The 15,236-nt window shown below is 36.1% G+C and overlaps 1 protein-coding gene across 2 annotated transcripts in view; it reads left to right on the forward strand.

Moving 5' to 3' along the window:
• LOC132103430 (igLON family member 5-like) overlaps nucleotides 1-14,098 on the forward strand; it is a 180,429-nt gene extending 166,331 nt beyond the window's left edge. For both annotated transcript variants that reach the window (XM_059508529.1, XM_059508528.1), the window contains exons 6-8: nucleotides 839-959; nucleotides 1,068-1,219; nucleotides 12,346-14,098. In XM_059508529.1, the coding sequence (XP_059364512.1) occupies nucleotides 839-959; nucleotides 1,068-1,219; nucleotides 12,346-12,446 (374 nt within the window). In that variant the 3' untranslated portion in view covers nucleotides 12,447-14,098. The remainder of the gene's footprint in view (nucleotides 1-838; nucleotides 960-1,067; nucleotides 1,220-12,345) is intronic.
• Nucleotides 14,099-15,236: the final 1,138 nt, after the last annotated feature.

A 15,236-nucleotide genomic window follows, 5' to 3' on the forward strand; every position in this document is an offset into this window, starting at 1 on the left:
AAATATAAAGCATATTAGAATAATTTCTGAAGGATCATGTGACACTGAAGACTGGAGTGATCACGGCAATCAATTACATTTTAAAATATATTCAAATAGAAAACTTAAATTGTAATAATATTTCACAATGTTACTGTTTTTACAGTGTTTTTGTGGACTCACTGACCCCAAACTTGTGAACATTAGTATATTTCATCATCATGACACAAATATATCCTCTTATAATGCAAATCATCTTAGTTGTATTATTAATCTGTATTTAGGTCTTGCTTTCCAGTAAAATATCTAAACTTCCCTCAGAAAATAAATTCACTTGAGAATTAAAATTATATCAGTAATAAAATTATATATTCTAAATCAATACATTTTTTTGACCTCACTGATTTGATCTTTTTTTAAGCCTATATATATATATTAACATTTTATTTTATTATATTCTATTGTATCTACTACAAACAACTACTGAAAGTAGATTCTACTGATAAACAGTAGAGTAAATCTACTGATTCTAGTGAAAATGGCCTCTTAGGATTCCTGTACTTTACAAAGTTTGTGTATGGCAGTTAAATGAAAAAAAATATCCTCTGCATTTTGGGATTTATCAGGCAATATATAAATAACATTTAGCTTTTTAATATTATACAATTACTGTAAGTACAATTTAAAAGCATACTTGAAAGTAAAACTTTAGCATGTTACTATATATATATAGAGAGAGAGAGTTTGAAATGACATGATGCTGAGAAGAATTTCTTCAAATTTTTTAATGAATTATTACTTTAATTGAATTACAGGTGCTAATACTTTAACTTCAGAACACTGTCTGTTTGGTCTTTAGATCCACCAGTGATCACAGATGTAAAGAACATGCCCGCCCAGCTGGGAAGAACTGCAATCTTACGCTGTGAAGCTATGGCGGTGCCCACCGCATCCTTTGAATGGTACCGGGATGACCGAAGGTAAGTGAGCAAAACAGATGCTTTGAACCATGGGAAGTAGCACATACTGGGTTTACGTGACAACTCACCTACCCTAACGTGTCATCTGTCGTATTACTTCTTTCTCAGGCCGGTAGAGAGTGATACCACACTGAAAATTAAAAACGAAAAAACACGTTCCCTGCTGCTCTTCACCAACGTCACAGAAAAACACTTTGGCAACTACACCTGTTTCGCCTCCAATCGCCTCGGGGCTTCCAATGCCAGCATGTTACTCTTCAGTGAGTACCTTATTCCACTCCAACTCTGCAGCGCTCGCTTTTGTGCTCTTGAAACATTCGTAAATCTACAAAGCCATAAAGTCAAGGATAAATAAACACCCTGCAGGAAGTGACTTTCCACTGTACAAAATAAGTGAAATATGCATTTCTCGCTCCTCGAGTCTAGTTTTTTACGTAGAGTTTCACCGTAGACGGATAATAGCGATGTGTCCGTTGATGGTACTTGAAAGCAAATGGTCTAGATCTGTATGCTCAGCAAAGTGCATCGTTTTCAAGCTTTTTAATAATGCATAACTTGAACAAACTCAAACTTGCAGCATAAATCATTTGAAAGAGTTTTGACATGCAAAGACAATATGCATGACTGCTGGGAAAATTCACATGCATAAGCTCAGAACTTTCTGTATTTATTTTAATTGTGAATACGTGACACAATTTCATACTTCTTTTTCTCTTTTTTACTTGTTGATAAAACCAGGACACTTGTTTAACACCAACGCATCAGAAACAAAGACCAAAGATGTGCATTAATCTTCTATTTGAACATGTTACTGTCCCTGCTAAGAAAAATATGATCCAAGAATATTTTTTATACTTTTCCCATGAAGTACTGAAAAGATCTCTGAACATTTAAAATGTGCAATTATTATTATTTTTTTTAAGAAAGTGAAAACTTAAAAAAATGTATGTGAATGTTTGAGTAAACATTAAGGGAATGTTCAGTTTTATCAGTTTGCAACATTATGGTAACATTAGTTTTGAATGTTCTTCTTTAAATGTACTGAAGCACAAAGTAAGTAACTTTAAAAATTCTTTTTGCTAAAATGTTCCCATTAAGTTATGAAAAGGTTAGTTTAGAATATTCTCTGAAATGGTTTAAAAACATTATTTTTTGGTTCTGAAACAAGTCTAATGTTTTCATTAGGTTAGGAAAATGTTATTTTTAACCATTTCGGAGAACATAAAAAAACAAAGTTTGTTCTTGGTTATGCAAGCATTTGAGAAAACATCAAGGGAACATTCCATTTTAAAAATTTTGAAAGCATTACGGGAGCATTACTATTTAATGTTTTCTAAACATTCTGAAACATTTAGTAAGTAATAACAAAATAATTGAATTCTAAGAACACAACTAATGTTCCCATTAATTTGCTAATTTTATTTCATAGAACATTCAAAAATAATTTGTAAAAAATGTAAAAGTAATATTCCCATAATGTTTTCAAAATTAATGTTTCCTCAAACATTCGCATTCTAGCTTAAACAATGTTTAAGAAACCTTTAGGGCTGGGTATTGTTCAAAATCTTTCGATCCGGTGCCAATTTCGATACCGGTTCCTAACGATACTTTTTTCGATACCATATGTTTTAAAATCCATTTCAACATCAACACAAATAGATTAAACACAAAACTTTTATTTATTTTTTTATTTTATTTTTTTTACAGACAATAACAGTAATATGTCATCCAGGCTAAGAGAGGGTATATTGGCAAACTAACATTAAAAAAACTCATTATATCGATAGCTTGCTCACCTCCACCATGGGGCCTGGACTGTCGAAAAAGGTAGCAAACCTTTAACAATAAACCCTGTGACTGCTCTGTGGCACTCATCTCATCTTTGCGTGGACATTTTCCCTCTTTCTGCCAGTGTGAAGGGATTGGCACCTTCTGGTATTGTCTTCCTATTCCTAACATCAGGGTGGACCGGTGCAGAGGCTAATGTGAAGGGGGAAATAACAGCGCTAACGCTACAGCAACCGACTAGCAACACAAGCTAACATACATAAAGTGGTAGTCAACGTCATGGGAATGCATTCGGTTTAAGTAGTGAAATTACATTTATCTCTCAAGTATTTCTAACACGTGAAACCTTAACATTACGTTGGAAAATCAAAGATGTTGCCTGGTCAAAGAATAACGTTACATCGCAACGCAGAGTTGCATCCACACATTCAAACCACTCGCGTTAGTGTAAACAATTACTTTAACTTCTGTTCGCTGAAAAGGTAATATCTTCCTTTCTTACCTGCTACAATCTCAGAAATGCCAGATGATGTTGAAGGGGGCAGGTTTGTCTCCGATGAGGTGAAAGACTCCTCTGGTTCCATCTTTTTACAGTCGAATACAGTGCAATTTTCTGCCTTCATATTGATCCCGTGCATGGTCAAATGCTTCATTAAATTGGTGGTATTGCCGGCTTTGGTTGCAATAATACTCTTATCACATATGTTGCACTTTGCTGACTCGGCATCCACTTTTATAAAGTGTAGCCACACTTTAGACCTCTTTGGCATTGTAAAATGGAAACGTTTTGAGAAAAAAAACAACTACACTTGTGTTGTGTGACTGCGAGCATCTTCAGAAATCCTCCCCGTCACGTCACGTCGTGATGGACAGCCAATCACGGTGAGTTTAGTTCCTTAAATGCACGTATGCTACAAGCTCACACAGACACAGCCGCTTAGCAAGAAAAAAAAAACGGCCGCTTGGCTTTTGGAACCGAAGTTTGGCACCAAAAGATATATATTCTTTGATACTCATAGTATCGAAGTTTTTGGTTCGATATCATAAAGGCATCGAAGTTCGGTACCCAGCCCTATTAAGGAGACATTACTTCTGAATGTTCTCTGAACAAGTAGCCATAATGTTGAAAAAATATCCAACAAAACCCAGACAACTTTGAAAAATGTTCTATTAATGTTACAAAAAGGACATTTGTTCATAACTTTGAGAGAACTTTTCCAGAACATTCGCCAGAGTTCTGAGAGTGTTCCCTGTTAGCTGGGATGGAGAATAATGGGAAAAGCTATTCCTAAGTACATAAAATATGCACTGAAGTGAACGTTCACAATTTAAAATGTATTATGATCCCTCTTACACAACTTGAAGGCTGCATAAGAGTTTGTTAAAGTTTGTCGCGCCCAAATTGTTTGGTAACTGAATTAAACTTTTGCTAGCAAATATTTTGTCCACTACAGGACATCTGTGCCTTGAGAAATAGAGGAGTCCTATAAAAACATGTTCTGCTGTTGAAAATGAAAGCTTCCATTGTCTGACTGTAAAATGTCTGAAAATAGTTCATCTCAGTTCTGCTTTATTGAAGAAAAACCTCAGGGATTTTTACAAATCCAGGGCCGAATGAAACAACAGGGACACAATAACAAATCACATCAGCACTACAGATTTCCTTGTACAAGAGACTTTTCACTTGTTTTCTAAATAATCTATATATTATTATATTTTTTTTATAGACAGAGAGACTATTTGTTTAATGCACTAACGCCAGCGGCATTAATCGAGCAGCTTGTTTTTTCATCCAAAGGAAAAAATAAGAAACTATATTGTGCATAAAGCAAATGAAGCCTGTTAAGATTTTTGTCCTGCATATGTATTATTTTCATGACAGTTAAGCATATTTTCCCCCGCAAGTTCTCATTACTGTAATGCTTTTCATTATGATATTGGCAGTTTGTGTATAAATGTGCACTTATTGTAATAAAATGTGTCATAATTCAAAAAAATATTTATTTCGATCTTGGGGGTGAAATATGACTTCATCATATTCTTGACTTTCACACCAGTGTTATTTTAGTACCATTGATACACTGTTATACTTTTTATTAAAATTATTATTAATAATAATATATTCTATTCTATTGTTAATATACTGTACTTATATTATTTTTGTACTTTGAAGATTTATTTATTTTTATTTATTTATTTATTTATTTTCATTTTGATTTATAGTTTAAAGTTTTAAATTTAAAATATATATTTTCTATTTTTGTTGTTTTTGTCATTTTTAGTTTTGTGTGTGTATTATTAAGATTTCTCGAACTAAACTACCATTTTTATGCAGATTTACATCCACTCTAATCCAGGCCAAAATGTGAATATTTCCCATCTCTCAAACATATACATATACATAGATATATCTGAGATTAAGTTGTGGATGTCTGAAAATGTCTTGTGTTTGAAAAGTCCCAAAACAGAAGTTATGCTTCTTGGCTCTTCCCATAAACTGCATAATCCTGGATCTTTAGCTTTGTCTGTTGATGGTGTTGCTCTGGAGTTACAAAGTAAATAAAAAAATCTGGATGTTATTTTTGATCCCAGCTTGTCATTTGAGCCTTTCGTGCTGAACACCTCTTACTTTCATCATAGAAATATTGCACGGCTATATATCTTTCTCTTTTGATGAAAGGTTAGTTAATTTGTTTGTCTTTTCTCGTCTAGATTATTGTAATGCCCTTCTTATTGGAGTTTTAATATCTTGTATTAACAAACTTTAGCAGCCAGAATTCTTTCAGGGGCCAGGTTTGTTGATCATATAACTCCTGTTTTATAATTGTTGCACTGGCTCCCGGTTAGATTTCATATTGATTTTAAAGTTCTCATGTTAACATTTAAGGCATTGCATGGTCTGGCTCCTCAGTACTTGGGTGAGCTTTTAATTCCCTAAACACCTAGTCGCAATTTGCGATCTTCTTAAAATGGTCTTTTAGTCGATCTTAAAACATTTTCATCTTCTGCCCCTAAACTGTGAAATTCTCTCCCAGCTGACATCAGGGAAGCAAATTCTTTAGGGATTTTAAAATCTTGTCTTAAAACTTTTTTATTTTCGTCTTGCTTTCAACTAAGTGTTATTCAGTGTTTTTATTGTGTATTACTCTGGATGTTGTGTTTGCTTGTGTTGTTAAGCGCTTTAAGAAAGTACTATTTTAAAGTACTTTCTCTATACTAAATAAAATGTATTATTATTACATTTTATTTCAGTTTTATTTAATTTAGTAAATCAAGTTCAACTAAAATAAAAAGAGGAATGTTGCAGAAAATAGCTGAAAGAAAGAAAGAAAGAAAGAAAGAAAGAAAGAAAGAAAGAAAGAAAGAAAGAAAGAAAGAAAGAAAGAAAGCTATTTAAACTAGCCCAAGGTTTTTGTTGTAAAGAAAGAGGAAGGTTTCCTGGAAACTGCTGCTGGTTAGCAAATGAACATATGTAACAACAGCTAGTTAATGTTTCATTCATTTAAGCCTCTTTCTTTGCTGAGGCTAATTTACCACAGTGGTTTACTCATTTTCTGCAGCAATTAGATCCTGGTCCTACTGTAGATCCTGATGAGATACTTCATGATAAAATGTTTTCAAACTCAGCTGTATATCTATAGCCAAATTAACCAAATACAACATAAACAACCAATTAGCATGGCGTCTATGTCAGTTCTGCCACTGCAATCATTGCAGAAATCATCAGGTTTAGTATTTCATGTAGTGTTATTTAATTTCCATTCAGACATTCTGTTATGTACCTATACCTCATTACTTTCTTCAGTCAAATTTATGAGGTCTGTAAATTTGCACTACCATATATATGTATATATATTATGCTCTATGCATACGCAGATTAAATTTCCATATATCATTTGTCTTTATTTTTATTTGTAATTTTCATTTGCATGTTTCATTTGCATGTTACACTGTATATATATATATCATATATTACATATATTCCGTATGGGTAATTAAACAAAGAATTTTTTTTTTTCCAATCAAACAAATGAACACAATGCTTCATTTTACATGTGCAAAATACAGTTATTCAGCCAAGCCAGTAAGTTGCATAATTGCTGTATTGAAACATTTAAGTGTACACTTTTATTGTGGTGATGCATTTCCTATTGAAAAAGCCCTTTAAACATCTTAGTTTAAATACATAGTCTCTGGTGATAAATTATGTTTCAGTTCCTCTTGAGAACTGGTAGCATCACTCCATTTGAGGGTCACTCTCTTTCTGACCCTAAACACAACCTATGAAGGTGCTTTTGAGCACAAAAACAAAAGAAGCAACACAAAGTCAGCTGCTGTACGTAACAGCATAACTTGAGAGTCTGACTGTGTTCTGGATCCGTCTAAGTGAGCTCTCAGTGGAAAAGTTTGGTACTGGAACATTCAATGCAGAGATCTTAGCAAGCAAAACCTAGAAAGGAGGAGAAACTGGTCACAGCAAAGCCAGGATTTATGGGAAGGAGCCAAAACATCGAGGTAGTGAGCATGAAGTGTTGCACATCTCAGAGTTTGTACAGATGTGATGCTTTCATCTTTCATCGTTTGTTCCAGTTTTCCAGTATTGCAGATAAATCATTGAACAAAACTCTCAAACCTCTACTGTTCTTTCAAAACTAGGACTGTGTTATAGAGCCCTATAGTGAAAAAATGATACAGAAAAAAAAAAATAAACCGGTTAGTGCCTTTGTGACAAATGGTCTTAAATATTTATAAATAGTTAAAATGATAAATTATTTTTAGAAATATTTATTATGTATTTGTTCAAATAAAATTTAAATATAGTATATATATTTAAATATAGTACATATATATGATTGGTGACGAACGAGACTTTGATTAATTTTTTTACATATTTTTTATTTATAAATGATTGTATTAATATATTTATGAAGAACTGTCTATATTTGTATTAATATATATTAATATTATTTGTAATATTCCTCTAAGTATTTGTGTATTAAAATATATTTTAATATAGTAAATATTTATTATTAATGAAGCAAATAAATAATTGAATAAGAGATTGGAAGTAATATGTATTTAAATCATTTCATTATATAAGAACAAAGAGCATGCAGATTGCTACTAGCACATATAGTGAGAAAAAAAGGTTTGACCAGCAGAACAATTATAGTTTAGTGTCATTATTATTATTATTTTAAATGCTGTGATTGACCGATTGGAGTGAAGTATTTCAGAGAGCCGTTAAAGGGACAATAAGTAACTTTTTAGGTATTTTATTATCTAAAATCAATATTTTTATTCATAAATATGGTGTACAAATACCTATGCCAATGTTTAAACTAATCCTCGTAAATTAATTTATTATCTTTATATACATGTGACGGGTAGGTCGACGGAGGCTTCCATGTAGTTCCGCCATCTTGCAAAACTATAATAGCAGAGAGGGACAAAAAGTACTAAGCCAACGCGTTTCCACAACGCGTTTTCGGTCAGAGCCAGAAACGCAGGTGCAGAGCAGTGAGAGGCGCTTGAAACTGCACCGGCAAGTTTAAAAGTCTGGATTGCATTCTTATTATGGACCATACATATGCCGCGCCACAGGAGAAGAAAACATCGTTGCCAAAACGAAGTGCTATTAGAAGACATCCTGTCAAAGCTTTTTGGTACATATCGCCTACCGTAGATGCAACGCGCATTTGAAAAAGCGAGGCGCTGGAGAGCAAAATTAGTTTGAATGCAAAATACAATTTCACCACTAGATGGGAGTAATTCCTACTTACAGTCCCTTTAAATTGTTTGTGGCTGGCTGTACATTTTCACTTACATAATGCTTTTATAGCTCATTAGCAATAAACAGCGAGGTTTGAAATTCTGCAGTTTCTTGCATTATTTTGGTTGCTCCCTTCTTGTCTGTTCTCCGGCCCATTATGTAGGAGTGAGTCTCTCCTCTTGTTTGTTCCCACTCCGTTGTGTCCTGTTATCCCAGGAAGTCATCAGTGGCTTCTCTCCCTCCATTCTTCACATTTTAGTCTGCAGGGAGTGATTCTTGCTCTGTTCCTGGTATTTCCTCCCCTCACCCATTACCATTGTAAGTGTGTCCTCCATCTCTCTCTCCGCCATCTCATTTTGTCTCCCATTATCTCTGTGAGTTTTCTCATGATGAGTGACCTGCCGTCATCTTCTCTTGTTCATGTTTGCTGCCCCGCGGTCATCTGGACTTAACTCACACTTTTCCATCAAACATGCTGCAACCTTTATCTTCATTCTTAGGAGAATAAACATCTGTCTCACCGCTCTGTCTTTGGATACTTCACCTGGAAACAGAAATCCTACTATTATGTATTCACTCTCATGTTGTTCCGAACATACGTACAATATTTTTTTTATAAAATATCTTTAATTCATTTTTTTTTTCATGATCATTATCTTATGCTTTTTATGAATAATAGTATCTATCCTAGTTCCTCGTCCTCTGACCAATGAATTGATTGTTGATGTGTAAATGCTGACTGTCAGATTGTCAGATTTTTTCAGATATGCAATGATTTCCAAATAAGCTATTTTGTAGATATTGTAGCAAGCCAATGATGGAAGGAGGAACCCCCGACCAAAGGAGCAGGCACTGGCTAGGAAAAGTCATCAGTCATGAGTACTTCCACCTGCTCACCCTGCAGACATGGAACCACCCACAGCTGTAACCAGTGATGGCCTAATGGAGGTCATCATATAGCTAGGATCTCTGCGTCAGTCTGGGGTTGGTGGCCCCAGGACGAGATGCTGAAACTCTGGATGGCCTAGAAAAAAGACCAGATGAAGAGTAACAAGAGATAGCCAGTTAAAGAACAAAGAGAGTGAATCTGGTCACATCTTAATGACCTTAATGTCTTTATTCTGCTCTGTTGTCCCTTTTTAAGGTGGCCCAGTGGTGAAATGAACAAAGGGCACAAGATTCACCTTTCAGAAGGGACTTTTACTACACCACTTTATGGGATCACTGAATCTCTTCCTGACTGCTGATTTGAAGGTGCTGCAAAAGCCCAGAAGAACTGATAATTCTTGGAGCTTTGCTTTACTTGGCTGAAGAGCGGTTTTCAGGGGTCTAGAGGCCAGTAACGCTCCTACACTGGGCAGTCCCTACCTAACAGGACTGGTAAGGCTGTCAACCACCAAACCCAATTTTGAAAATGCATCCTCCTCTGGGGATAAGCATCTCAATCTGCGCAGTGGGGTATCTCTTATTTCTGTTAGTGCAAGACACCATGATTGGGGGCGGGGCGGGGCGGGGGGGGGATTTGAGGGCCATACTAGAGTAACAATACTTCCTGAGGCTAGTAGGCCTTCTGCGACTTAGTTGGCCACTCTTACTGGAATATGGGGGACTGTTGTCCCCTGGCTTGCCCAACAGGTCATCGTATAGTGACATTCTTTATCACCGGAGTCTGCTGAGGGCATAGATTCTTCCTTGCCTGGGCAGCTCCGGGAGAGTTTGCCTTTTTGTCCACAGGAGAAACACTTTTGTGGGTTTTGGTTACTGGAGGGCTGCCAGAGAGGTGGGTTTGGGGCCTGGGCTGGTCTTACTGACCTTACCAACTTAGAGTCCACCTGATTCTTCGGTGAAACCCCCCTCCCCCCTCTTCTGGTACTGGGATGGTCCATTCTCAATAGATCTTGACAATTCACTTCACTACCTCAACGGTCGCCTGATAGTTTTCCAATAGCTGTCAGAGTCTTGACATCTGCAGGGATGGCTTGTGCAGCATAGCCCTTTGCCTCAGCAACAGGGAGCAAATACAACAGTCTAGCACAATTCTTTCCACCAATAGGGGCCTTCCCCTGTAGTGAGTCAGGCCCTTGTCAGTCGGTTCAGTGTGACTTTCTGAGGTCTCACTGGGTGGGTCAGATCAAAAGTTCATTAGTGGAACCACTGGGCATGAGAGGTGAGGCTATGCACATAGTGGGCCAAGATGGCCTTCTTTAACGTCATATAATCAGCTGTATCTTTAGTAGGCAGGATAGACAGGCTCTTTGGGCTTCCCATGTCAATAAAAGGTGCCAACAAGGTACCCCAGTCTTCTTCCGGCCAGTTCTCTTAAATACCTTCAGTTAAGCTTTGACATCATCCTCTGGAGTCTGCTTAGTGAGTACACTCACTGGGTCTGTGGTGGCTCTGGTTTTGGGCATGATTTGACACATTGTTGTAACTGCCTCCCTAAGGGCACATAGCTCCTCCCTATGTTGGGCAGGACTGGTCAGCAATGCATTAATGGCAGCTTCAATTCTGTCCTTCTCTGGGACTATTTTTGTTTAAAGCGCTGATTTATTTGCCCGCATTCTCCACCAAATGTGATGTCCTAGGGAAATGTGATTTTTGAAGTTGCCACAAAACACAATCACAAGGGAGGCAGATGCAGCATAATTCTTTTTATTATTATTATTATTATTTAACCAAGAAAATAGTAGGGTCAAAAGGAAATTTTAAACTGGAACTTTGGTACTTTACGGTCTGGGGTATCTTTGGTGGTTTTGTTCCCTTCATCCGTTTTTACCAGCCACCTTAAAAAGGGAAGACTGAGGAGAAGAAAGGCAGATCGTTAAGTAAGATGTGACAAGATTCACTCTCTTTTTTGTTTTGCTGGTTATCTCATTACTCTTCAGCTGGTCTGTTCTCTAGACCATCCAGAGTTTCAGCATCTCATCCTGGGACCATCAACCCCAGACTGAAGCAGAGATCCTAACTTTATGATGACCTCCATTAGGCCATCACTGGTTACAGCTGTGGGTGGTTGCATGTCTGCAGGGTGAGCAGGTGGAACTACTCATGACTGATGACTTTTCCTAGCCAGTGCCTGCTCCTTTTGGTCGGGGGTTCCTCCTTCTGACATTGGCTTGCAAAAATATGTAATTTTTTTCACTTGGGATGACGTTTTGATTTTTTAAGAATGCAGAGTGTTTTCACAAACACTTCAAATTGTTTTAGTTTCAAAAGATCACTGAAAAATTTATTTGTCATGAAATTACCATTTTAAGTTGAATATTAAACAAACAAACTAAAATAATCCAAAATATACCATATAAACAACCTTACTGTTTATTCTAGCTTCTTGTGTAAGATACAGTAAATTATTTGAAATTATATTCTTGAATTTTTTTTTATGTGAATGTTTCATTTTAATATAAATAATTGTAATACAAATCAGTCATTTAAAAAGCTATTTTTTTGTTATTTTTTTTAATAGGCTACATGTTCTTAGTAACTTATTTTCTAACACAAAATTCATACAAAACAAAATAATAATAACATCAGCCAAACTGGACAGTTGCTTTAGAAGTGAAAAAATAATATATGTTATATAATATAATATCAATAATATTATTAAATTAAATAATATTGATTAATAATTAAAGTTTTTTTGTTTTTGTTTTGTTAAAGATGAAAAACACCAGTGCAATTAGTAAATGCACTAAAAAAAAAAATGAATAGTCTATTATGATTTCATATTGCCTTTTCATGCTGCACACTGTCACAAGATTTTCATGTTGACCAGCTTTCTCTCTCTCATTCACCCGGTTCACGTCTGCTTCTCTGCTCTTACAGGGCCCGGGGCCGTGTATGGAGGAGCGGCGTCTCTGAACGGCCGTTTATCAGGAGTTGGTCTGTGGTTCTGCCTCTCCATCTCTGTTCTGATGAAGGTCTAAAACTTTCCCACTTTGAAAGGAGTCTTTAAATACGAACCTATCACTGTGAACAAAATTAAATTATGCATTAATCCAGGAGCCATTGCTACATAACTTCCTAGTCATTCCTTCCTTTTCCCATTCACGCCCGGTCGCATATCACCGCTTCACTTCTCCCTCCCGTCGCCAACGATGGTCACCTTTTTTCGTCCAAACCTGATATGTGATGCAAATGATGTGAACGTCAAGTGTAATGCCAGTTGGTTGTCTCTTGAGGTGCGTGCTGGACATGCTGGTTGTACAGTGACGTGTCGATGATGACGGATGCAATGTTCGGGTGACCCTCTCGAAGCTGTTTGTGCCAGTTCATCAGCGGGCCCATCGGCTGTTGATCCTCGGATCCTGAAACAGAGATCTGAGCTGAACAGTGGTGCATTCTGACATGCATAGCTACTATGAATGATGTCAAACCTGCACATGTTTTCTTTCTAGCAAGAACGGCCATGTCATTTTGGCCCCTTGATTGCATTTGATTGGGCTCTCGATCCCAAAGCAAACTCCTGACCCACGTCCAGCCCTCATATTGACCTTAGTCTGTCCATCACTCAAATCGTCAGTCCTTCACACTCAGTGTAAATATATATGCAGTAGAGGCCCCTCATTCCAGCGTAAAAAAAAAATACATTTCCCATCAGCCTCTCTGTTTCAGTCTTTCGGCTCGGAGGATATTGCTGCCTTTAAGTCATGAGGGAATGATCATATTTACGGGATTAGCCAAGAATCATTGGTTTTTATTATAAGACGTTTAGTTTGTACACATTTAGTGTTGTTCTCTTGTGTTTGATGGGATGTTAAAGAGAAATGCTTTAAAGTAATTTCCAAACTCATTGCAAATTAAAAAAAAAATTGGAAATTAGTGTTGGAAGTTAAAATATTTGGACACTTTTTGGTTGTCAAATGTTAGTTAATAAAATAAAGCTGTAGATGTCATTCATCCGCTAAAATGCATTTAAACATGCAAACATTTAGAAAACTTTTCGAAATTATTTGAATGCATCATGGAAACTCATAAAAGTGCAGCTTTTTAGAATAATTTGACTGCATCATTGCAACTCAAGAGTGCAACTTTTCAGAGTTATCTAAAAGCATAATTGCAAATCATAAGCGTGCAGCTTTTCAGAATTATATAAATGTGTCATTACACCTCATAAGAGTGCAGGTTTTCAGATTTCTTTAAACGCATCATTGCAACTCAAGAGTGCAACTTTTCAGAATTATTAAAATGCATCATTGCAACTCATAATAGTGCAACTTTTAAGAATTATTTGAAGGCAACATTGCAACTCGTAAGTAGGAACCTTCCACGAAGACTTGAAGGCAGCAGAAGTTTCTGGCATCTCCTGGCCTGAAATAGTTCATTGACTTCTTGTTGCTTGTGGATAGCATGTACCGGTTATAAATGTCCCTCTTGTGACCTCACTTTCCTGCACCAACCCGTTTTAACCCCCTGCACTGTGTACATTTTAATCTGCAAGGTTATCTGCTATTACTTTTTTGGTGTTAATAATGATTATAATGATGATGATGATGATGATGATGACAATGTTAATATGTATTTGAATAAATATGATAGTAATTCCATGTGAGAAAAAAAATGTCACAGCTGATCACAAGCCGTGTGTGAAAATATTTTGTACTAAAAATCACTGAATTCATCAAACAGCAAAAAAAAAAAAATGTATCGTGCTCTGTTTTACCATGATTAACTTTTTTAAAGTGGAAGTAATTTGACCAAGTCGACTCATCCGTAAAAGAGAGCAATCAGTAAAATGTGAGGACGCTTACATGCTGGAAGGATCCATTTTGAGTATGTGAAAGTTGGACTAATATACAGTTCAAAGTGCAGCATCGCTTTTCCAAACCATTGCATTCATCCTTTGTCATGCACCATCTGCATTGAACTCATTTACATTGTAAACTAGCGTGTAGGCGTCCTAATATAATTTCAAATGTGTACTGTATTTTTTTTCATGCTGTTGATGACTGTAATGTGTGATATATTCTGCAGTAATGATGTAATGCTCATGTCTGCCTCGATAACATAACCAAAATCCTCAGCATTTTGCGGTTACGTACATGTCCACATGTTGGTGCAATGCTGAGTTCCATTCAGAGATGATTAACGGATGTATTCCTATGTGATATCACCAACTTCCTGCAAAAATACTACATGCATTACATAAGAAACAAAATGGCAATTTACAGTTGTTGTTTTTGTTTTTTGTCAACAGTCTTCTCGCAACCAAATTGCTATGCTATGCAATGCTAGCATTTGTTCTGTAGGTGTGCAGCTAACAAACAGGACCATTCAGCATGTTTTATGCATATTTGCTAAACACTTTGTACAGACCCCAGCACATGACATGCAGAAAAAATACATATATCGTGGCCATGAATTAAGAATGATTTTTCTTTTTAGGTAAATCGTGGCCAAACTAAACTAATTAGTTCCCTCGTTTTAGCAAATCGTTGTCACACCATACTAATTTGTTCTTTCATTTTAGGTGTTTTAGTAAAATGTGATCACGGTGTACTAATTCATTCTCTCATTTTAGTAAATCATGGTCATGACTCATGCCAAACTAATTAATTCTCTCGTTTTAGTAAAACGCGGCCAACTCGTACTAATTTGTTCCCAAGTTTTAGTTAATCATGGCCACGTAGGCATTGAAGTTAATTGTGGTCACACCAAACTAATTCATTCTCTTGTTTTTGTAAATCACAGTCATATTGTACTAATTCCTTCTCTCA

The sequence above is a fragment of the Carassius carassius genome, chromosome 24 (assembly GCF_963082965.1).
Source record: "Carassius carassius chromosome 24, fCarCar2.1, whole genome shotgun sequence".
NCBI classification, from domain to species: domain Eukaryota; kingdom Metazoa; phylum Chordata; class Actinopteri; order Cypriniformes; family Cyprinidae; genus Carassius; species Carassius carassius.